Below are 23,226 nucleotides of genomic sequence, written 5' to 3' on the forward strand. Positions count from 1 at the left end.
GGGTTATAATGTTCTTTTTTTGGTAAGTAAATACAACATAAAAATTGATACATCCTTATTTATAATCCAACTTGGAAGCATGTCTCAATATGATTTATTATACCCAAATGTTTTTCTTAATTGAACCACAATAAAGCAGCATAGGTCATCCAAGTTAACATTACTGCTTTCTTATAAGAACTTTTACAAATGTGTGATTTAGCTGTTTGTCATAATACAAGATATATAGTAAACTAGAGAACTTTTTATTTTTAAAAAGAGTAATGTTAAAAAATTCTTTAGCATCACATGCCTGCTTCAGAAACATCCCGCATCTTCCTTACATTTTCAGTGGTTTGGTTAATCTTGCTTAGATGGTAGCATTTATTAGCATTTATACCTAGCTCCTTTCAAAGCTGTTACAACCTGCAGAATTCTTACAGCAGAAGTAGATTCAGCTGTCTGTCTGTCAGTCTCAGTCACATTTTTGAACACCTTTAGAAGAAATTCAGTGAATTACATCAAATAGCTAAAAAGATCAACAGAATATGCAGTTTATAAATCACATACATAGTCAGTGTTACATTCCAGATTCTCACAGTGTATTAAGTGTTGAGTCAGGTAAGTGTTATTATGCCCATTTTACAGACGGGGAAACCGTGTTTCAAAAATATTCGGTAACTCACAGAAAGTCAGGGAGGAAATAAACGGTCCGAATAAAGACCTAGATTTTTTAGATGATTGTTCCTTCAGCGAGGGCATGAAATTTCCCGATGAAACTCACTCTGTGACATCTAAACATTTCAGCCCTGTATTTTTAAATCTATGTATTTTCTTTTTTTCAACCACATTTCTCTAATTGCAATAGCTGTTGATTATAACTTTCCTAATGAGTGAGAAGAGAATATTGATAAAATTGTGTTTGTTTCCACAGAACCTGCTCTTCCCAAACCAACCCCAACAGCCCAACAGTAGGTGTTCTGTGTCACCAACTGGGGACCTTACCATTACCAACATTCAGCGTTCGGACGCGGGTTACTACATCTGTCAGGCCCTCACCGTGGCAGGAAGTATTTTAGCAAAAGCTCAGCTGGAAGTGACTGATGGTGCGATATTATTAGATTTGTTTTCTGAAAATAATTATCTTTATTTCAAAGGATGAAATTTTCTGATTTCTTAAATCATTAAAATGAATGCTTATCTTGTAAGTTTGAATCTAGATAAAATGACATTTTTCGTGGTTTCTAATTCTCCCTGATCTATTTATACTATTTATTTTCCCCAGGAAGAACATCCAAAACAATCTATTTTATTCTAAAAACTATAGCAATGCATTATTTTAGTGAAATAGAAATAGGCACGCCATCTGTATACCTAATCTTATGCTGACATGATTACTTTAAAGAATAATGATAATTTTATTTTACTAGAGGAGAAAAGATACCGTCTTTATTATCAGGAAACAGAGATGACTTTTTAAGTTAGCTAATCACATCATCCTACCCCACCCCAAATTGTGATGGCTCTGAACATTTTTTTACAACTTGTTGGAATTTTAATTTCTACATTGATTTTTACTTAAGTAAGCAATCACAAAGTCAAGATTGTTTTGCAAGAAGGTTGTGTCAAGGTTACAGAGTTATTGATTTTAACAGTAAAGAAATCTAACTTCAAGACCTAAACATACACACACACATACACACACGTAACTTATTATAAATAACTCTGACTCTAAATATTAACTTGCTGATGATATATTGGCTGATGACTTCACAACCCTGAATATTTATTGGAAGGACTGATGCTGAAGCTGAAACTCCAATACTTTGGCCATCTGATGCAAAGAACTGACTCATTGGAAAAGACCCTGATTCTAGGAAAGATTGAAGAGAAAAGAGAAGAGGGCAGCAGAGGATAAGAAGGTTCGGTAGCATCACCAACTTAATGGACAAGAATTTGAGCAAACTCTGGGAGATAGTGAAGGATAGTGAAGCCTGGCGTGTTGCCGTCCATGAGGTCATAAAGACTTGGATCTGATGTAGCAGCTAAATGGCAACACCAATCCTACGATTTTTTTAAATTATACTTTCACTAAGGTAAACTAATCAAATACCTTGCAAGCTATGAATTGGAGAAGGAAATGGCAACCCGTTCTAGTGCTCTTGCCTGGAGAATTCCAAGGACAAGAGGAGCCTGGCGAGTTACGGTCCATGGGATCAGAGTCAGACACGACTGTATGACTAACTTTAAGCTATGAATGGATGCCCAAACTATTTTTTATTTGCATGTGTGTATTACACATCTTAACTGAAGCACCTAATTCATAGTGAAAGTTAAAAAATATATCTTCATGATCTGATTGTTTTTTTGCAAGGTCTTTTTTGTGACAGTTGACATGTAGGGAGTTTTAGATATTTTGTGAACCTCTGAGCATGAATTTAATCCATATTCATGTATATTTTAGATTAACAATTCTCTCTTGCTGTATTATATTTGTGAGGTGTCTAATTCCCCCTCCCTTCTTTCTTCGCCCTGGATGCTGGCATCTGAGATCCAAGAGCTTGGGCTGTGACCTCTCTGATTCTCTTCTTTCTCTGCTGAGCTTTCATACAATTCAAATTTACATGTAGATTAAAAGGTCACTTAAAATTAATAGAAAGGCAATATTTTTTAATGTCTGTCCATGCAATTGCCTGATTCAGCACCATGTCAGGAATGGGAATAAATAGAACAGACAAACATTAGCTGCGGGGATATTGAGTCATTAACAGTCACACCTGCTGATATGGCAGAGATTTACTGCTATGGAACTGAAAGATGTCAGGTTCATGGGTAACAGTGCCAAGAAATTCTTCCTTTAGATGGGTAAGTTTGACCCTTCAAATATCCATATTTCTTAAAAAAATAAAATATATTTATTAATATTTTTAAGTTCCTATGTTTCCTACTAGAATAAATATATTAATGATTATATTAATAAAATATTATTTTAATATATAATCAATATTTATAAATATTTTATATAGCTATAAATAATGTATAAATATATAATTAATATTTATAGTTTATTTGTTTTTCTTCTACTAGGAAAAATGTCTAGAAACATATACTTGGAAAATAAGATATTTTGGCAAGACTTTTTTTCTATGCTACTATATAACACTCCAAATATAATGCTTAAGAGCTCTACTGTAGTCTAGGTGCTCATGGTATTTTAAAAGAGGCAGGCTTGTAAATGTTTTTAAATGAAGAAGTTGTTATGCAGAAGGCAAACCGTATTTGTAGAAAACAAAATTGATATAGAAGAGCCAGTTGATGTGACTGCTGTGGATCATGAAACAAGTAGATATTCAAAATTATGCCTGATATAATGAAAAGGAAGGGCTTTCCAGGTGACTCAGTAATAAAGGATCTGCCTGTCAATGCAACAGATATGGGTTTGATCCCTGGGTTGGGAAGATCCCCTGGAGGAGGAAATGACAGCCCACTTCAGTATCCTTGTCTGGAAAATCCAATGGACAAAGGAGCCTGGCAGGCTGCAGTCCATGGAGTCACAGAGTCAGACATGACTTAGCGACTAAAGAACAATGAAACGGAAAGTTTGTTTTGAGAAATTATGTTTGTTGGTGACACAATATTTCAAATTGGTAGTAATTATAGCTTTGTTTCTGTGGTCAGACTTCAAATGAGTGATAAGGAAATTGGATGACTTTTTGTTGGTCTGGAGCATAGCTGCTTTACACTGTGTCAGTTTCCGCTGTAGAGCAGCATCAGCAATATGTATATGTATATCCCCTCTTTTTTGGATTTCCTTCCCATTGAGGTCACCACAGAGCACGGAGTAGAGTTCTCTGTGCTATACAGTAGGTTCTCATTAGATACCTATTTTATACATAGTATCGTAGTGTATATATGTCAGTCCCAATCTCCCAGTTCATCCCATCCCACCCTGAATTGAAATGGCTCTAAACATTTTGTTACAGCTTGTTTGAATTTTAATTTCTGCTTTGATTTCTACTTGAATAAGCAATCACAAAGGCAAATCATTTTGCAAGAACGTTGCATGTAGGTTACACAGTTGTTGATTTTGACATTAAAGAAATCTAACTTTGAGATCTAAACACACACACACAGCCCTTATGATATATAACTCTGTCTCTAAATATTAACTTGCTGATGACATATTAGCTGATGACTTCTGCCTTTATTCATAGTTTTGAATTATTCAGATTAGTTAACAGTTTAATAATATGTATGCCATCATCTTCATTTTGAACATGTTGTTTGGTATGATCTAGGGTGATTTAGAGCCAAATGAAGTTCCAGTGTAGAATGAAAACATATGTCTGTTCAGAAAAACAAGCAAAGCATCTATAGCAATGTTTTCTGTTATTACATTTTTGTACTTACTTTCTTGGAAATATTTTTAACTCAAGTGTTCACATGAGAGGAGATGATTAATGGTGATGAAAGGTGCTGTTGAGTGATAATTTTACTGATGTATAGATAGAGCTAAGATGTTTTAATACACTTGAATTTCAAAATATCCCTTTAAAATACCTTCTCATTAATTTGTTAACTCTATTCTTCATTTCTTTTCTTCTCCCCTTTTTTCTCTCAGAAAAGTAGAAAATTGCAATGAGAGTTGGGAGTAGAGCCAATAAAATCTATAAGGACTAGAGAGAAGAAATGTATTTATATATTATATTGACAACAGATGTCGCAATGATCTTGTATGAATGGTTTACTGAGGATTTATAATGCATAGTTAGAAAAAACCATGCAACTGTTCACAGGTCACTGGAAGCCCTAAATGTTCATTTAACCTCCGACCTTAGTGTCATGGAAACTTGTGGTCATCTTTCACCCATAACATCCTTGAAACTGAAAGTTCTTCCTGGCCAGGAGATTTTCAATTACTTTATTGATCAAATCCATTTACAAGACAATGAGCTACTCATTTGGGCAGTAAAAAAGAGAGAAAAAGAAACTAATCAGATGTCCTTTGCCTATATCTAATGATTTCACGGATATGACAGTAAAAGCAAGTTACAAGTTGCCTGAATTCTATATATTTATTTCATTTGATGCAAAGAAGTAACATTATATAAAATTTAATAAATAGCTTAATTTCTGTTAATACTGACCCATTTATCTCACTGAATTTTAAAAATCATAATGTTTAGAGAATTAGCCTTCCATTTTTGACTTATAAATAAAATAAATTCCATGAAGCTTTCTACTTGAATAACTATTTGCACAGTTATTGCCAGATATGTCAGAATTGGTATAATATTACACTTTCATGCTCGCTCTCATTTAATTTACTTCTGAAATGAAAAATTTGAACAAGAAAATCAGTGAACTAAACATTTCTAATTTTTATTTGTGACGACTACACAGAGAATACTGTTTTCCTTAGGTTTTTACAAGATTTTCTATATATACACACATTTTAATACATATTTGGATGTAGTAGGTGTAGGTTGACTTTAAGTCCACTCTGTTTTAACATGCCAGGACACATATATCATAACCTCTTTTTTAAATCAAAATTGGTTGGCTTTCTCATGGTAGGCTCTGAAAGGGCTATTTTAATATTTTTCCCTAAAACTATAAAGTCTAGCAATAAAAATGCATCTAGACTGAAAAATAAACAAACATATAAACTTGTATTTGTAGAAGCTGGTAGACAAAGGAAATTAGAGCATTAATAAGCAAAATTACTTTTTTTGGTTATGTACATTATAATACAAGATGACTTTTTTGAGAAAAGACACTCTTCACAGTTGCTTAACAGTAATTCAAATTCACTGTTTTTTCTTTCTGTGGAAGTTATGTATGTATTTAAATATTATATACATATAGTAAAAATATAATAAAGAGCAAATATATATAATTAAGCAAAACCTATGCAAAGTTTATAAAACTTTCTCTTCAGAAATCTTTCCTTGGACCTGGATATAAATTTCAATATGCCATGGTTTTCTAATGAGTTGTAGATAAAAACTTGCCTCTAATTGATTCCATATTTTCATCACACATTTAAATATTACTGTATATTTTGATATGCTTCCTAAATCATTATATAATACTTCTAAAGGTCCTGATGATACTGCTAACAAATCAACATTTGATTTAAAAAGCACAGTGACCTAAGTTCATGAAATTATGGAAAATTTACTTGAATACAGGAATTGATATATATGTAAATGCAAATTTTTCATGAAAGTCCTATTTTTGTCTTGTCATATATATATTCTTAACTAGATTATTTTTTTGCTGAATTGTGCAAACTAATTAAATTATATCACCCAAATTATATTACCATAATTTAGAGCAACGAAGCAATTTTGGAAATAAAGTATTTATAGTCTAATGTATTATCATGAAAAATATTATATCTATATAAATAAAACGTAAGTGGTACTATGAAGGTAAATTGGCCATTTTATGAATGATTGTCATAAGCTCTCCACATTTTCATTTTCATTTTAATATGATTAACTCTTTCAATAATACTAAACATTTCTAAGATGTCAGAGCTCATCTTATCATCATCTTAGTTACAGGTAAGTCAGAGTAAATAGTAAATAATAATATGACTTCGGTAAAATATGTACAGATATATGTGTAGTATGTTTAGATGATAAATTTATACTGGGTATAGAATATACAGAAAAAAGTATAAGTAATATGTATGACTTTGGGGCTTTAATCTTACTTTTGCTATGACTACTGATGATGTAAAAATTTCTAAATTTCATAAAAGTTAAAATATTCTGAAAATGTCTTTGTGTTTTAGTTTTGACAGATAGACCTCCACCTATAATTCTACAAGGCCCAGCCAACCAGACGTTAGCAGTAGATGGCACAGCATTACTGAAATGTAAAGCTACTGGTGACCCTCTTCCTGTAATTAGCTGGTTAAAGGAGGGATTTACTTTTCTGGGTAGAGATCCGAGAGCAACTATACAAGAACAAGGAACCTTACAGATTAAGAACTTAAGGGTAAGTAATGTTGAGTTTGTATTTGGATCTTCCTCTCAACATAAGTATGTATATCCCTAGGGAATCACTCCATTGGGAAATTAAATCTTACATGCCTGTATTATCGCTGTACATTTGATTATAGACCATGTTATTTCTTATTTTACAAATGACAAACTGAAATCAAAGGGAAGTTCTAAATGAAATTAGAAGGAAGTGCATTGTCCTTACATTAATCATAAGTTCATAACAGACCTAAAAACTTTCTATTCTTCATTCAACCCCATATGTATGTGATCAATGAAACTAAAAAGGTTAAGCACATAAAGTTAATGATAGTAATGGTATATTTAAAATAGTTTGAAAAAAATAAAATAATTTGAAAGTGACAGATGTGTCTGTTCTACTCTCATGAACAAGGGAATTTCTAAGGAAATGAGGATAAAGCAGTTCAGGCAAATACTTTATGCGGAGAATAAGAAAGAGATGAGACTGGTGAGGACACAGGAAGCAGGTTTGGCTAGTTCATAAAAAATCTTATAGTTTAGGCAAAGTTGCCGTGCAGTTTAGATTTAAATCTGTGGATAGCAGCAAGCCATTGCTGATCTTTTGGTGGAAAATGATAGACAATGATCGTTCCTGCCAACTTACCAAATTAGACTTGTTTTCGGAGCTACTCAAAATAAAGTTTATTTCTGAATATTGTATTAGCTATCTACTATGTGTAACAGTATTAGCAAATGCCTAGAGGCTTGAAGCAACGCATGTTTATGAGTTATAGCTTCTCTTAGTTAGGAACCTGGGCATGATTTATCAAGGCCTTCTACCCTAGGGTCTCGGAAAGCTTTTGTCAGGTTTGTAGTCTCGTCTGAAAATTGACTGCGGGTTGGTTTGCTTTCAGACAAAATGGTTCTTAGCATTCAGTTCCTAATGGCTTTCGAACTGGTGACCTCAGCTTCTTGCTTCTTGTTAACTGAAGGTTGCTTGTGGTTCCTTACCATGTGGATATCCCCAATAGTTGCTTCCTCAAAATCAACAAGGAAGACAGTCTTTTAGCAAACAGGATTACTACTCTATATAACAGTCACAAATGTGACATCTTGTCACCCATGCTGTATTCTGTTGGCCAGGAGTAAGTCAATAGGTCCCTTATACATTTGAGGTGAGTCAATACCAGAAGGATGTTGTCATGGGGACCACCTGCCCTATGCAAGTATATTCAATTCATTCAACCAAATATAGAAAGCCTCCCTTCCATGTAGCAAGTACTGTGCTAAAGCTCAAGGCTATGTCAGAATCGTCATAAGACTGGGAATGAGGGCCTGACTTAGGGTGGTTGATGTGATAGTACATGAAGAAAAATTGATCGAAAATGATTCAGTGAAAAAACAGTTGGTAGAATCTGGTATCTAGGTATAAATTGGGAACCAAGGTGATTAAAAAAGAAACAAACAAAATGATGTTGAATTTTCCCATTCAGAAGCCATAGGAATAAGGTAAAATAGTTACTACATGTATTATCAAATGATCACCACAGGCAATATTTTTTACAATGTGAAGTATTTGAAATCACATGTTTATCAGATGTGTCAAATACAGATACCTAACAAAAAGGAAGAATAACTGTTTTTTAATGTGCAGATGCACAGACACAAATCTTTAACTTGTTATTAAAGTGAATGTGTATAATTCTTATTTTAATTTTGAGACAGGCATTGCTCTAAGTAGACAAAATCCTGTCAAGTTTTATTTGAAAAAAAATTATATAGGTTTTTCACCTTTGTTTATTATAAATTAATTGTAAACCTTCCTTCGATAAAATGGGAGTCATTTAAAAATTAATCCCAACTTTCCTTGAGTAAACAATTTAACCACTTTCTTTGAGCCAAGGGCAGAATTTTTTGGGCCACAGATGATAATGCATTTCCACTCTATTAAAGGGTGTATTTGAACAGTCAAGACCCTCAGTCGTGCTTAAAAGTAGTAATTAAAGGTGGGTGCTTGATGATGTCAAAGAAACTTTGAGCCTTCTGTCAGGCTCCTAAGTAGTCTTTCATAGATGCCTACGTCTGGGGGCTTGTCTTCAGCCAACTACACAAGGAGAAAAGTAGGTGAGAGTACCAGCACATTGTCTCTTTTTTAAAACACTTGGTTAAAAATAAAAGGAGAAGGATAGGAAAGACGCAAACCACTCATGACCAGAAAATATATTACTTAAAGTTAAGGAATAAAAATGAATGTGTTATTGATGATGGTGAAATAAGACTGAGCTTTACTAATGATATTTAGGATTTTCATATCACTTCTGATAAAATTTCATAATGAAAATGTTATTTTTCTGTAAGATGACTGTCTTTAACGGGAAGTAAAATGTTTTATAGTACTTCACTAAAACAGTCAAAAGAAGGTTTCTGTAGGTCATATTTCTTTGTGTCTCACTTTCTTTTTCAGCACTTAATGCAAAGGGGGAAAAATTGTGTGATGAACACTGTATACTTAATGGTCCAGCTAATTGGTAACTGAATCTGTTTCTTTTGAGAACTAGAATATTCTAATACTCATTAAAACCTACCTACCACAGCTAATGTCAAACTCGTATCTCCACATAATGACAAGGAGATGCAGTTAAGAAGCATTACCTACCTATTCTTCTTTTAGCATTTGCACATAATAACAAGTGCTACATTTTAGTTCAACTGCTATAATAAAATGCAAATTCTTTACTCTTTCACAGACCGTATTCAAATGAACATCCCATTAAAATCCAGCCTCAACTCATTATATTTAGTTTGTGAGTGATACTTCTTAAATGCAAAGATTTCTAATGACTATAATGCGTGCATAGCCACATTTGAAAAAATGGCTTTTTCTATAATGGCTATCCCCCATCATTCATCGGCATAATAGAAGACAATTGTACAGAGATATTATAGCAAAGAATGACATGCCAGAGCAATTTGAAACTTAAGTTAAAATACACAATGACATTTAAAATCAATTAAAATGGTGGAACCACAGTAACATCTAGGCACTAATGATTTACCCAAGAATCAATTGTGGAAGGTTGAGTCATCACTTACATTTTGAACCCAGCAGATACTATATTCCATGAACTCGTATTTTATCAACAAGTAGACTCATGTTCATCATGAAATTTTACTTCTATATCTTCGGCTTTGCCTTACTTTGATGATCCGTTTCTCTTCCCAGTCTCAGTTTTCCTTCACGCCTAAACTATTGTGAATGAATTGTGTTTGTAATGTCAGCCCATGGGGCTCCACCACAGGGAGGGCTTTTAATTTACATCTTATGATGTTGCAGTTTTTGTCAAGATATAATCACAGAATCTTCAGCCTTTAACATTTATAAAAGAGAATTCTTGATTATATTATCAACTATTCCTCAAATCTTTTACCACTAGTCAATGAATAACAAAAATGTTTTAAGTGTCAGGGGAGTGTATAATTTTCTCAGTTCTGTCTTGTCACAACAAAAATTTGAAGCGACGGACATTATAGCCCTTGGCATGTCACAGCTCTCGGATAGACTGTGCCTCAGCTCTTGGACAGATCAGTGTTACGGCTCTTCGACAGATCAGTGTTGCAGCTCCATGTTACAGCTCAGTTTTATTTAGAAAATAGAGGAAAATACATCCTCAAGGCGTGACGGCATGCCAACCCAAAAGATGCAAAGAGAAGAGAGCGAGAGCACCCCGGCCCTTCGGCTGCACTTTTTATCTGTTTTTTTTTTTTTTTTTCTACTCCCCCCCAGGCCTGCCTTATGAAAATTGGGCTAGACAGGGGTGCTGTTTGTTTTACCTGAGATCCTCACTCTGGTCCTCGGACCTTCCTTTGTTCTATTTTTGGGCTTTTCCCTTCCTTGTCTTTTAGCCACCACCATTCTGGTCTCCTTTTCCCTATTCTAACTACCTAAAATAAGCAAATAGATGGGGAAACAGTGGCTGACTTTATTTTTGTGGGCTCCAAAATCACTGGAGATGGTGACTGCAGCCATGAAATTAAAAGATGTTTACTCCTTGCAAGGAAAGTTATGACGAACCCAGACAGCATATTAAAAAACAGAGATATTATTTTGCCAACAAAAGTCCATCTAGTCAAGGCTATGGTTTTTCCAGTAGTCATGTATGGATGTGAGAATTGGACTATAAAGAAAGCTGAGTGCCGAAGAATTGATGCTTTTGAACTGTGGTGTTGGAGAAGGCTCTTGAGAGTCCCTTTGACTGCAAGGAGATCCAACCAGTCCATCCTAAAGGAGATCAGTCCTGGGTGTTCATGGAAGGACTGATGTTGAAGCTGAAACTCCAATACTTTGGCCACTTGATGTGAAGAGCTGACTCATTTAAAAAGATCCTGATGCTGGGAAAGATTGAAGGCAGGAAGAAAAGGGGATGACAGAAGATGAGATGGTTGGGTGGCATCACCAACTCATTGGAGATGAGTTTGAGTAGACTCTGGGAGTTGGTGATGGACAAGGAAGCCTGGCTTGCTGTGATCCATGGGGGTCATGAAGAGCGGGACACAACTGAGTGACTGAACTGAACATAAGTAATCAGTGAATGAAGGTTTTAAGTATACTTTTAAAAGTGTTATGTATTAGATAAGTTCTGTGAGCCTTTCAGCTCTGTATTGCCATCGTTCTATAGATATCATTTATTTGATTTTAATGATGCAACTTTATTTCATTCACTGTTACAACTTTAATGTGAGTACTGCACTCTTTAAAAGGAAAGATTCAGTTTTCCATTAAAAAAAAAAGTTTTTTTTCCCTTTTTCACTTTTCTCCATATCTTTAAAAAAAAAAAAGAAGAAGTGTTGCCCCCCACCTCCATGTTATCTGAGTGCTTATTTACTTCTGGGTATATTTTATCATGTGAAATAGAGTTTATTGATGACAACGAGGACAGCTTTACACTACTGACATTGCAGCCAGATTCTTTACTGTGTGAGCTACCAGGAAAGCCTGAATGTTTATAGGATTCTGAAAAATTCTCTCCTGAGTTATCCATATCTAACTCTCATACAGTGAAGCCCCAACATAAAATGGAGTTAACAGATAAGAAGATTGCCATGGAGGAAAATAGAAAACTATTAAAGTTTACAGACAACATTTAGTTGTAGAAATATAATAAGAATCTTTGAACCACTGTTATGAGCTTATTTTAATATTTCATGTGTATGTATGATTGACTCTAGTGTATAATTCCAACAACCAAATGATATATTTTAGAAGTCAAATAGTGCCTTGTTGAGACTGAGTAATCATTCTACAAATCAATTAAAACAGTTTTATTCTCTCCCTTCTATGCACACTAGATTTCTGATACTGGCACTTACACTTGTGTGGCTACAAGTTCAAGTGGGGAGACTTCCTGGAGTGCTGTGCTGGATGTGACAGGTGAATTCTTTGTGAATTATTTTAATAGAAGAAATCTTGAGCCAGTTTTAGTGATTAGCTCATTATCAGATAACAAGTTAAAGAGAGAGCAAGATTTTAAATTTATTGACTGTAAAAACTAAGTTTTATGTCACTTTTTCATTTCTACCCTGCTTGGCACATAGCATTGCATATATGAAATTTGATACATTTGTCCTTGATAATCTTACTATTTTCTCTGACAAAAGAACAAGCAGTTCAGGTGATCATGTGTGAAAGTAAATATTTTCTGATATTTAGGGGAAAAAACAAATATTTACTTTTATACTTTTGATTCATGACGATGAATTGCTCACTGTCTATTCAAATTCTTTAATAGGTTATTTTCTGTCTTTTAAACATCATTGTCAACTTATGCAACCAGAAATGAATTTTTTTCTGTTTCTCCTCTATAGAATCTGGAGCAACAATCAGTAAAAGTTATGATTTAAATGACCTACCTGGACCACCTTCCAAACCACAGGTCACTGATGTTACTAAGAACAGTGTCACCTTGTCCTGGCAACCAGGTACCCCTGGAATCCTTCCAGCAAGTGCATATATCATTGAGGCTTTCAGGTATGAGACAGTTTCTTTTTTCTCCATTGGGTTTTTGCTTTAGCTTCTATATCCTAAAATCTCAAGTGAGCTATCCTGCTGTTTTATTCTAAGGACATGTTTAACCAGTGCATTTTAAGAATTTATCTTTGGTATTTGACTTTATTCAAGAATAGACTTTGGGTTTATTTTTCATTCATACCTTAATTATAACATTAAATATGCATCATCGTTGCCTATGCATATAGGCATCTAGTTATGACATTATCATTAGCTCTTTTCTTTCGCCTGACCATTGTAGGGATTTAAGATGAGAATTTTGGCTTTAGAACTAAGCAGGACATAATTTAATTAGGCACAAGCACTTTTTAAGTTACCCAACTTGAGGCATGGAAACTTGGAACTTTACTTCCTAATAATTAGAGAAGAATTTGAAATAATTCCAGTGTTTTATGCTATATATTTGACTACATGTTATGGCTATGCCTAAGAGAAAATTAAAAAGTATAATTAAGAGATTGATTACAAGCACTTCTGATGGCTGAAAGGAAACATTAGGTCCAATCATTATTAGGAATAATTTCCCTCACCTTAGGGATATAGACTATAAATTAGCCAATACTGGTATAAAACTGTCTTATGAAAATTTGAAAAAAATAGTTATACTAATGAGAAAATGTAGCTTCATATTCAGTTTCAAACCGCTTCTATTTGCCATTATAAATATAGAGATAGCGCCTCTCCTTTTTAAGCATAAGGGCAAATCATCACTTTCATTTTAGATTTCCCTGATTTATTAAAGTTAATGATCAGTATCTAGTTTTCAAATTTCACAACAGTGTTTCTCTGTAATTTTCATGCTTTGATGTATAAGGACTTCTGAAAATCAGACAGCCCTGAAAAATCACATTTTCTCCTCATTCTAAGCAAAAGTAGCATGTGAGCTTAGACAAAGGGCTTTGAAAGGGCATCCTATCTGTTAAGGGGTCCACACACAGAGTCAGAGATATTTCACTATTCTGAGATGTGAAATCACAATTCTGTGTAATGTACAATTTTATTAAAAATGTGACCAAGGGAAAATATTCATTACATGCTTCCTTTCTTCTTTTACAGATATGTAGTTTTAGAAGGCTCTATTATAATATTGCATGTGGAATTGATGCAAAAGAAAACACAACTTGTAACAGGAAAATGTATTGGCATAATTTACTCTGTAGTCCATTTATTCTTTCTGCAGGTTAATTCTTTTCAAGGTATATATATACATTACGAGGACCATATTTATTGTATAAACTTGATGTTGTGATCTTGGCCTCTGTTCCTTTTACAGGTATTCATTTAGTGGGCTGCTGTGCTTTAGCAAAGGGCTATCACATCTCCTGGGCTGAGTTTAATTTTGTTGTGCATGGCACTTCCGTTAGGTGGGCTCGGCTTTGTTGTGGAATAAACTGAAATCATCCAAATGTTTCATTTATTGGGCTGAACACTTCAAGCGTTGTGTGTGTGTGTGTTTAATTTTCAGCCATTAACCTTTGTCATTGATATCCAACTCCATTTCCAAGACCCTCACGACTGTTCTTTAAATGAAATTTCTGTTCCCGTTTCAGCCAATCGGTGAGCAATAGCTGGCAGACAGTGGCAAACCACATAAAGACCACCCTCTATACAGTGAGAGGACTACGGCCCAATACAATCTATTTATTCATGGTCAGAGCAATCAACCCCCAAGGTCTCAGTGACCCGAGTGCTATGTCAGATCCTGTGCGCACCCAAGGTAATTTCAGTAACTGTAAACGTGACTGGTTCTAAAAGAGGCATTAAACATGTCATTAAGGACAAAGGGATTGCAGGACCACTGATAAATGCATCTGCATTGCATATTAAAATGTTTCACTAGGCCTGATCCAGTGAAAGAAGAGAAAGCTTCTCTGTTGTTCACCTTTAGTGAGTATAGCTTCTTTCTGCAGCTGTCAGGGTTTATTTAGTAAAAGTGAAACACAATAATTTGGTACAATTACATGGTAATTTAAGGCAGGGCTTAACTGTAGGAGTTAAGCCAGGGGTTTCCCAGGTAGCTCAATGGTAAAGAATACACCTGCCAGTGCAGGAGATGTGAGTTCGATCCCTGGGTCAGCAGAATCCCCTGGAGGAGGAATGGTAACCAACTCCAATATTCTTGCCTTGGAAATCCCATGGACAGAGGATCCTGGCAGGCTACAGTCTATGGGGTGGCAAAAGAGTCAGACATGACTTAGTGACTAAACAACAACAAAACTTATTGGTCATCATTTTAATTGTATAATAGAAATTTAAAGATATATAATTTATGGGCTTCCCTGGTGAGTCAGTGGTAATGAATCCACGTGTCAGTGAAGATAATCTGGGTTTAATCCATGGGTTGAGAAGATCCCTTGGAGAAGGTCATGGCAGCACACTCCAGTGTTCTTGCCTGGGAAATCCCCTGGACTAAGGAGCCTGGTGGGCTTCAGTCCATGGGGTCATGAAGAGTCCAACACTCTGAGCACACGTGCACATAAGATTTTTCCATATTTCAAAGGAAGGGAAAATGTTTCTCCTTCTTTGAAATTAATTCTGCCATAATGAAAAGTGAATGTTAATGGATAAGATGCCCTGTTAAGGATATCAAAATTGCTTCCTGTGGTTCAAGAATTGTGTTTTGATTGCAAAGTGGGTCTCAAGGTGTGCTTCCTAAAAGCAGCATCTCATCACCTGGGGCTACCTTAGAAAAAATTCTCAGGCCCTGACTCTGAAGCTCTGGGGGTGGCGCCCAGCAGTCTGTTAAAGTGCCCTCCAGGAATGTTCGTGCTCAAGTCTGACAAGCATCTTTACAGTAAATGGTATTAAACCAGATGTTTAAAGCAATAATTTGTTTCAGGAAGCTGTAAATCAGGCTTTCTTCCTGAGGTATGTGATGCTTTTGATGAATAAAAAAATATATATTTTATAAGATCAAAATGGAAGATTCCCCATCTCATCTTTAGTAGCCTATCTCTTCACACTGGGAAATTACTGGAGTCTAGGGGTTAATATGGGATGTTGAATCTCCCTTGTTACTAGTAGATGAAGGGAATTAATAAAATAGAAATGGTGGCTTTATTATTTGTTACGACTTACTTCCCACAGGGTTCTTGAGAAAGGGTTAATTATTTCTTATTTGTAAAAGGTTTTGAACAAGATATAATTCAAAGTAGTATTTTTATGCTATAAAAAGCACCATACAGCCATAAAATATTATTATAATTACAGTGTAGCTTGGTGATGTAACTAGCATGCTATTATAACAGAGAAGGGCGCCTTAAAGGAATCAAGTCAAATAAAGTCACCACGTGATTTTGCAACGTTGCTGACATGATGACAGTCATGGGAGGAGGGGGTGCCACTTTGCCATTGTTCTGTAAGAAGTAACGTGATTAATTTTCCGTGATGATAAAGGGCCTGTAGGTAAAGAACCTGTCTCGAGAGAAAGAAAAAGTACAACAAGGAATTTGAAGCCCTGAAACTGGTTCTATTTTACCTTGCCTGAATCCACTGGCTTTATAATGTGTATGAATTTCATGAGTAAATTTAATTATTGAACTTTAAAAAAAAAAGAGGTGTATGGTTTTTAAGTCAAGAAATTGCAGTACTCAGATAATTTTTTTACTTGTGTAGATAGAAATAGGTTTTGTGCATAACTGCAATGGAAAGTGGGGAGATCACAGAATGGGGAAGACTTTTGGTGTGATTAAATCTGGCAGCCATTCTTGATCATTCAATAACAGTGCCAGTCGCTAAATCTTGACTCATAAAATAACTTCTCTGCGAAAAGGTCAACAAAGATTAATGAAAAGTTGTTTGTGATCTGGCTTGTTCCAGTCGAGAGACCATATAGAGCAAAAGACTTATGCTCCCATAACAGATATTTAATAGAAAAACTCCTGTTTTGTGTCTGAATGTCAGGATCATTTTTGACACCACACTTTCAAGCAACTTTGCATTCTGCCAAGCACTTCTTTGCAAAGAACATTTTGTGGTGTGAGCTCTTATTTTTTGAAGATACTAATGCTGTAGAATTTCCAAATTTCTTATTTCAGTAAGGCAGCAAATGCTTGTACCATCAATATCACAGTAAACCATAGGTATATTAGCAAAGACGAGTAGCATTCACATGATATTAATAATATATAGGTATATTGATATATTGGTACATATATTGTGTATGTTGTCTAAAACTCCCTCTGCTGTTTATATTAAAGTTATATTAAAGATGAACAAGAAGTGGAGCTGGAGAAAAATTACCAAGATGTAGTGCCCAATGGTTGTTCTTGTTTAGTCACTCAGTCACGTCCAGCTCTTTTGCGACCCCATGGACTGTAGACTTCCAGGCTCCTCTGTCCATGGGATTTCTCAGGCAAGATTACTGGAATGGGTTGTCATTTCCCTCTCCAGGAGATCTTGCTGACCCAAAGATCAAATTCCTAATTTCTGCACTGGCAGGGATATTCTTTTCCACTGAGCCACCAGGGAAGCCCTCCAATTTAAGTTAGTGCTGCTGCTGCTAAGTCACTTCAGTCGTGTCTGACTCTGTGCGACCCCATAGACGGTAGCCCACCAGGTTCCCCCGTCCCTGGGATTCTCCAGGCAAGAACACTGGAGTGGGTTGCCATTTCCTTCTCCAATGCATGAAAGTGAAAAGTGAAAGTGAAGTCACGCAGTCGTATCTGACTCTTAGCGACCCCATGGACTGCAGCCTACCAGGCTCCTCCATCCATGGGATTTTCCAGGCAAGAGGACTGGAGTAGGGTGCCATTGCTTTCTCCAAAGTTAGTGCACCCAGTTTAAATTATTTTTGAGATAGGCACTTAAAAATATATTTGCAAGAGTAATGCTTCGTGGCCTGAGAAATTAGGAGAAGGCAAGATTAAGAAATTAAATCATTTTAAATTGTACTTCCTTCCTTAAGTAAGGTGATTACAGAAAAAAATCAACTTACCATTGCAGTGTACCACTTGAATCTCTATGAAATTCAGTGTTTGATGTCAGTTTGATGGACTTGGATATCTATAATTTATCTTATTTTTTTCTTTAATGGACACAAAGGGTATAAACTGTTGGATGGGAAATAGAACAGTGTTTAGGTAAATGGTGAATACATGATCAGAACAGATTATGGCTGAGAGTATATCATTCTAAACATTGCAATTCTTCTCACCCCAACACTCACTACAAAAAATCAGCAGCCTTATTTTTGTCAAGTATTGGAGTACTATTCAGAATTTTACACAGAACATTGTATCAGTGTGTTAAATTGGTCATCAGAATTTTTTTGTGTGAATTTGGGAGGATTCATCCCCTTCTTTCCCTCATTTTGTTTACCTTTAGTGGCAGGCTGCAGTCCATGGGGTCGCAAAGAGTCAGATACAACTGAGTGCCCACACACACACACACACAGTCACATAATTCACTCCTAGGCCCCCTGCTTCCTTTCTCTTCCACTTTCCCAGACTGAAATAGGTTCAGAAATAGCAACACACAACCTGCTAATTGGGAAAAGGGATTGAACAAATTCCTAAACAGCAGTTTTCAGATCTGGCCCTGGTAACTACTTGTGGAAGTCCTTCAATGTCTCAACATCTGTATTAAACTGATGTTTCTAAAGAAATCGTACAGCCCACACTTTATCCTTTAGTAAGAAAATAATATATCTTTCACAGCAGTGTACTGAATGGGGATAAGGGGTCACTAACACTTTTATTAATATTATTTTAGCGAAGATAAATCTCACTTTATATCCTAAAGTGGTAGTATGTATATAAATATTCTTTAATGTTGTCACAAAGGATTTTTAATTTTCCCCCCGTAATTATTTCTAATGGCATAATATTGGCTTATATAATATGTACTGGAATTGCACTGTGAATTTTTAAGGATTGGAACTGTTTATCCCTATAGATATCAGCCCACCAGCACAAGGAGTGGACCACAGGCAAGTCCAGAAAGAACTCGGAGATGTCCTTGTCCGTCTTCATACTCCAGTCGTACTGACTCCCACCACTGTTCAGGTCACATGGACGGTAAGTTTTTAAAGGCTATCCTAATGGTAGTCTCTTTTACTCCTTTGAGAAAACAAACCAGAAAAGAAAAAAAGCAAACAAACCAAAAATCAAAACCCTCACCATTTAAAGTCAAGGTAAATCAAAGGCAAAAAAGAAAAAAAAATTCAATAGGCAAAAGTATAAACAGAATGAAAATAGATCACAATATAAATAATATGTTTTGTCTCCTGAATGTTTACATGGCCTTATTGAGATGTATTAGCACACCAGAGTTAAAGTATACAACTCAATATTTCTTGTTATCTTTGCAGAGTTATGCAATCACCACCAGAATCTGGTTTTAGAATATTTCCTCATCCCAAAGTAAAACCCTGGGCTGTTGAGCAGCCACTCCTTCATTCCCCTGACTTTAGCCCTTTGCAACCACTAATCTGCTCTGTATGAATGTGCCTCTTGCCTTCATGTGAATGAAATCATGCAATATGTGACCTTTTGTGTCTGGCTCTTTTCACTCGGCGTGGTGCTTTTGAGGTTCATCCAAGTGGTAGTATGCATCAGTACTTTGTTTCTTTTTATTCAGAGTAGAATTCCATGGTATAGATGCATCACATACATCTGTTTAGCCGTTTATCAGCTAATTCGTCTTTGAGTTCTTTCCACTTTTGGCCATTATGAATAGTGGTGTCATGAACACTTGTGTCTACATCGACATATATTTTAATTTCTCTTGATGTATACTTCTGAATTGTTGAATTAAACTCTTAATGTTTGGGTGAATTGCCAAAATGCTTTTCAGAGAGGTTACACAATTTTATGCTCCTACAGCAATGTTAGAAGATTCTAGTTTCTCTCACATCTTCAACAACCCTTGTTATCCTGGCTTTTTGATTATAGCCATTCTAGTGAGTATGCGTGGTATATTACTGTGATTTTAATTTACATTTCTTTAATGACTGTTTTGAATCTTTCATGTGCGTATTGAGCATTTGTATATCTTCTTTAGAAAAATGTCTGTTCAAATTCTTTGCCCATTTTGAAACTGAGTTGTCTTCTTAGTATATAGTCTTACAAGAGTTCTGTACATGTTGTGTGCAGATGCTTTATCAGATGTATGATTTGTAAATATTTTCTCCCAATCTGTGTGATGTTTTTTGCTTTCTTAATGATGTTACTTGAAGCACAAAAAAATTTAATTTTGAACTTTTCTTCTAAATTTAAATCAATTATCTTTAAATTCTTATAGCTGAATATTATCCAGCAGTACCAAAAAGGTATATAATTTCACATAGTAATTAATTTATTTATAATTAATTAATAATTATAGTAAAAATTGATGGGTCTTAATAAATAGATTGTTATTTTAATATATGCTTTATTATAATTTTTATATAATAAAATAATTCCATGCCTTATTGAGTATCAACCTACCCGCTATTATTTCAGAATGAAAAATGTTTTCATCACATGGTAGTCACTGCAATGAAAACAATAGCTAGCATAAAAATATCCATATTATTGATATTAGAGATTATTAACCTTTGTATGTGTATTTGTGTCTGTGTGTCTGTGTTTTGTGAAGAAACAGATAATGTGCTTTCTTCTGCCTGATACACTTAGTGTCAACTTTTCATTCATGCTCAAGATCTCTTTATTATAGCCTCTAAAATTTCATAAGGAGGATAAACGAGCTTTTCATAGTCCCCTGTTTGTTAATAGATCTTGTATGTTGTGTAAGTAATGGTCATTTGACCTAGGGATATCTAGAAAATTTTTGTTTTAATTATAATATTAGAATTGTATCAATTATAGTTGATTAGAAAGAATTATATTAATGAGAAAATATTTATGATTATGTCTCTGTTAATGTTTTTGTTGGTGGTGGTATTGTTTTAGTGGTAGTAGAAGAGTAACTTTTAAAAAAAGGATGTTACCTGCTTCGAATGCAGATTTCTTTAGGTTAATAACTTATTTCACCTATTTCCATCAATTTCCTCAATAAAAGAAGCTGAGAGTGGAAAACTGGTTATTTTTCATCAGTTCTTAATCAATAATGTTTGAATTATAAAACACAATGAAGAGAGTTATCCCAGGGTCTTCTTAATAATAAATCTATTGAGTAAACACAGTTCAGTAAGCATTTTTTGAGGACCAAGTTTAGAGTAAATGTTGGAAAACACTATATAACACTATATTTGTGTTGGAAAACACAAATCTACTTGAGAAAAACATAGAACTTCTTAATGATGGTACATAGGGATAAGAGCCATAACTGATATATATATATATATAAATTTTATAAACAGAGGCTTCCATCAAAGAAGAAGTAATTAACTCTGTCCTCAGGCATCAGAAACAGCATTATCACTTTTCTACATCTATATGGGGAAATATGGAGGCATTATTGTATTAGAACAGAAGAAACTGAATTAACATTTAAGGCTCTTTAGTCCAATTCTCAGAGAAGGCAATGGCACCCCACTCCAGTCCTCTTGCCTGGAAAATCCCATGGATGGAGGAGCCTGGTGGGCTGCAGTCCATGGGGTCTCTAAGATTCAGAAACGACTGAGCGATCTCACTTTCACTTTTCACTTTCATGCATTGGAGAAGGAAATGGCAACCCACTCCAGTGTTGTTGCCTAGATAATCCCAGGGATGGGGGAGCCTGGTGGGCTGCCATCCATGGGGTTGCACAGAGTTGGAAACGACTGAGCAACTTAGCAGCAGCAGCAGCAGTCCAATTCTATTTTTAAGGGGTAACCCCAGTGACTCAGTGGTAAAGAATCCACCTGCCAATGCAGGATATGCAGCTTTGATCCCTGGGTCGGGCAGATCCCCTGGAGAAGGAAATGGCAATCCACTCCAGTATTCTTGCCTGGGAAATCCAATGGACAGAGGAGCCTGGCGAACTACAGTCCATGGAGTTGCAAAGAGTTGGACACGACTTAGCAACTAAAAAGAATAACAACAGTAGATTGTAAAAGGAAACCAATGGAGGCAGGTTGAACAGTGTTTCCAGGATCCTACATCTTTGTATAGGTAAAAATGGGATTAGAGCTTCCTTAATGTAAACCTGCTCTTTGTTTTTCGCTTGAAACTGTAGACAAATATTTAGTTGGAAGAAATACCTTTTAATAGTGGAATTTCAACATATGACTTTGGATGGGGCATGTTGTTGCCCCTTAAATTAGACCAGTCTAATGTTTGGTCTGAGAGTACAAAACTGGGTAGTGCTTTAACAAAAAATAAAACTAAATGTATGTTTTAAGAGTAGCTATGATTATCGGAGAAGGCAATGGCACCCCATTCCAGTACTCTTGCCTGGAAAATCCCATGGACAGAGGAGCCTGGTAGGCTGCAGTCCATGGGGTCGTGAAGAGTCAGACACGACTGTGCAACTTCAGTTTCACTTTTCACTTTCATGCATTGGAGAAGGAAATGGCAACCCACTCCAGTGTTCTTGCCTGGAGAATCCCAGGGATGGGGGAGCCTGGTGGGCTGTCGTCTACGGGGTCGCATAGAGTCGGACACAACTAAAGCAACTTAGCAGCAGCATGATTATTTAAGGTTGCATTGTTTCTAATTTTATTTTTCATATAATTTCACATTGACTTATTTTGGTTTTGGCATACAGTGGTTTCTATTTTTCTGCTCCCATTAAGGGACATAATGACCTCATCATTTTTCCAGTGGCACAGAAAGGGTATTATCTGCCAAGATCTCTTCCATCTTTCTGTAGCTTTGGCTCAATACAAAACTATTCAATAATAAAGCCAAGGAAATGCTTGTATTTTTAACACCAGATTTTTCCTCATTCTCCCCTGACAAAAGTCTTCTCTGCTTTATTCTGAGTTTTAAAGGGTTGCTTTTTTAAGCTGCTTCTAAATGTGGGGATTATTTGGGTAAAGAATCAAAGTCATTATGTTTACGAAGTTAATCACTTTAAAAGTCACAGAGTTTAAAAGAATCAATCAAAGTAGCTCAGAATTGTAGGTCAGCAGTCTGGGTTCTTCCAGGAGAGGGACCTTGACATATTCATCTTTATATCCCAAGAAACGTGTTATTACTAGTCTACATATCTCTCCCTCATGAGCTTGAGTTTTGAGTCCAAAGTTCAAGTTTTCACTTCTGTTTTTCTCAGAGGAGAGCATTTATTATGAAATTCTTTTTCAATAACTGTCCATTGAATGATCAAATCAGTTGTCTTCAT

At 35.3% G+C, this 23,226-nt stretch overlaps 1 protein-coding gene across 17 annotated transcripts in view; it reads left to right on the forward strand.

Annotated features, from left to right (window-relative positions):
* Positions 1–23,226, forward strand: part of ROBO2 (roundabout guidance receptor 2) — a 1,466,835-nt gene that overhangs the window by 1,348,915 nt on the left and 94,694 nt on the right. For all 17 annotated transcript variants that reach the window (XM_027549011.1, XM_027548934.1, XM_027549246.1 and 14 more), the window contains 6 exons: positions 914–1,085; positions 6,785–6,990; positions 12,303–12,384; positions 12,819–12,981; positions 14,571–14,737; positions 18,916–19,037. In XM_027549011.1, the coding sequence (XP_027404812.1) occupies positions 914–1,085; positions 6,785–6,990; positions 12,303–12,384; positions 12,819–12,981; positions 14,571–14,737; positions 18,916–19,037 (912 nt within the window). The remainder of the gene's footprint in view (positions 1–913; positions 1,086–6,784; positions 6,991–12,302; positions 12,385–12,818; positions 12,982–14,570; positions 14,738–18,915; positions 19,038–23,226) is intronic.

This window comes from Bos indicus x Bos taurus, chromosome 1 (genome assembly GCF_003369695.1).
Source record: "Bos indicus x Bos taurus breed Angus x Brahman F1 hybrid chromosome 1, Bos_hybrid_MaternalHap_v2.0, whole genome shotgun sequence".
Taxonomy (NCBI): domain Eukaryota; kingdom Metazoa; phylum Chordata; class Mammalia; order Artiodactyla; family Bovidae; genus Bos; species Bos indicus x Bos taurus.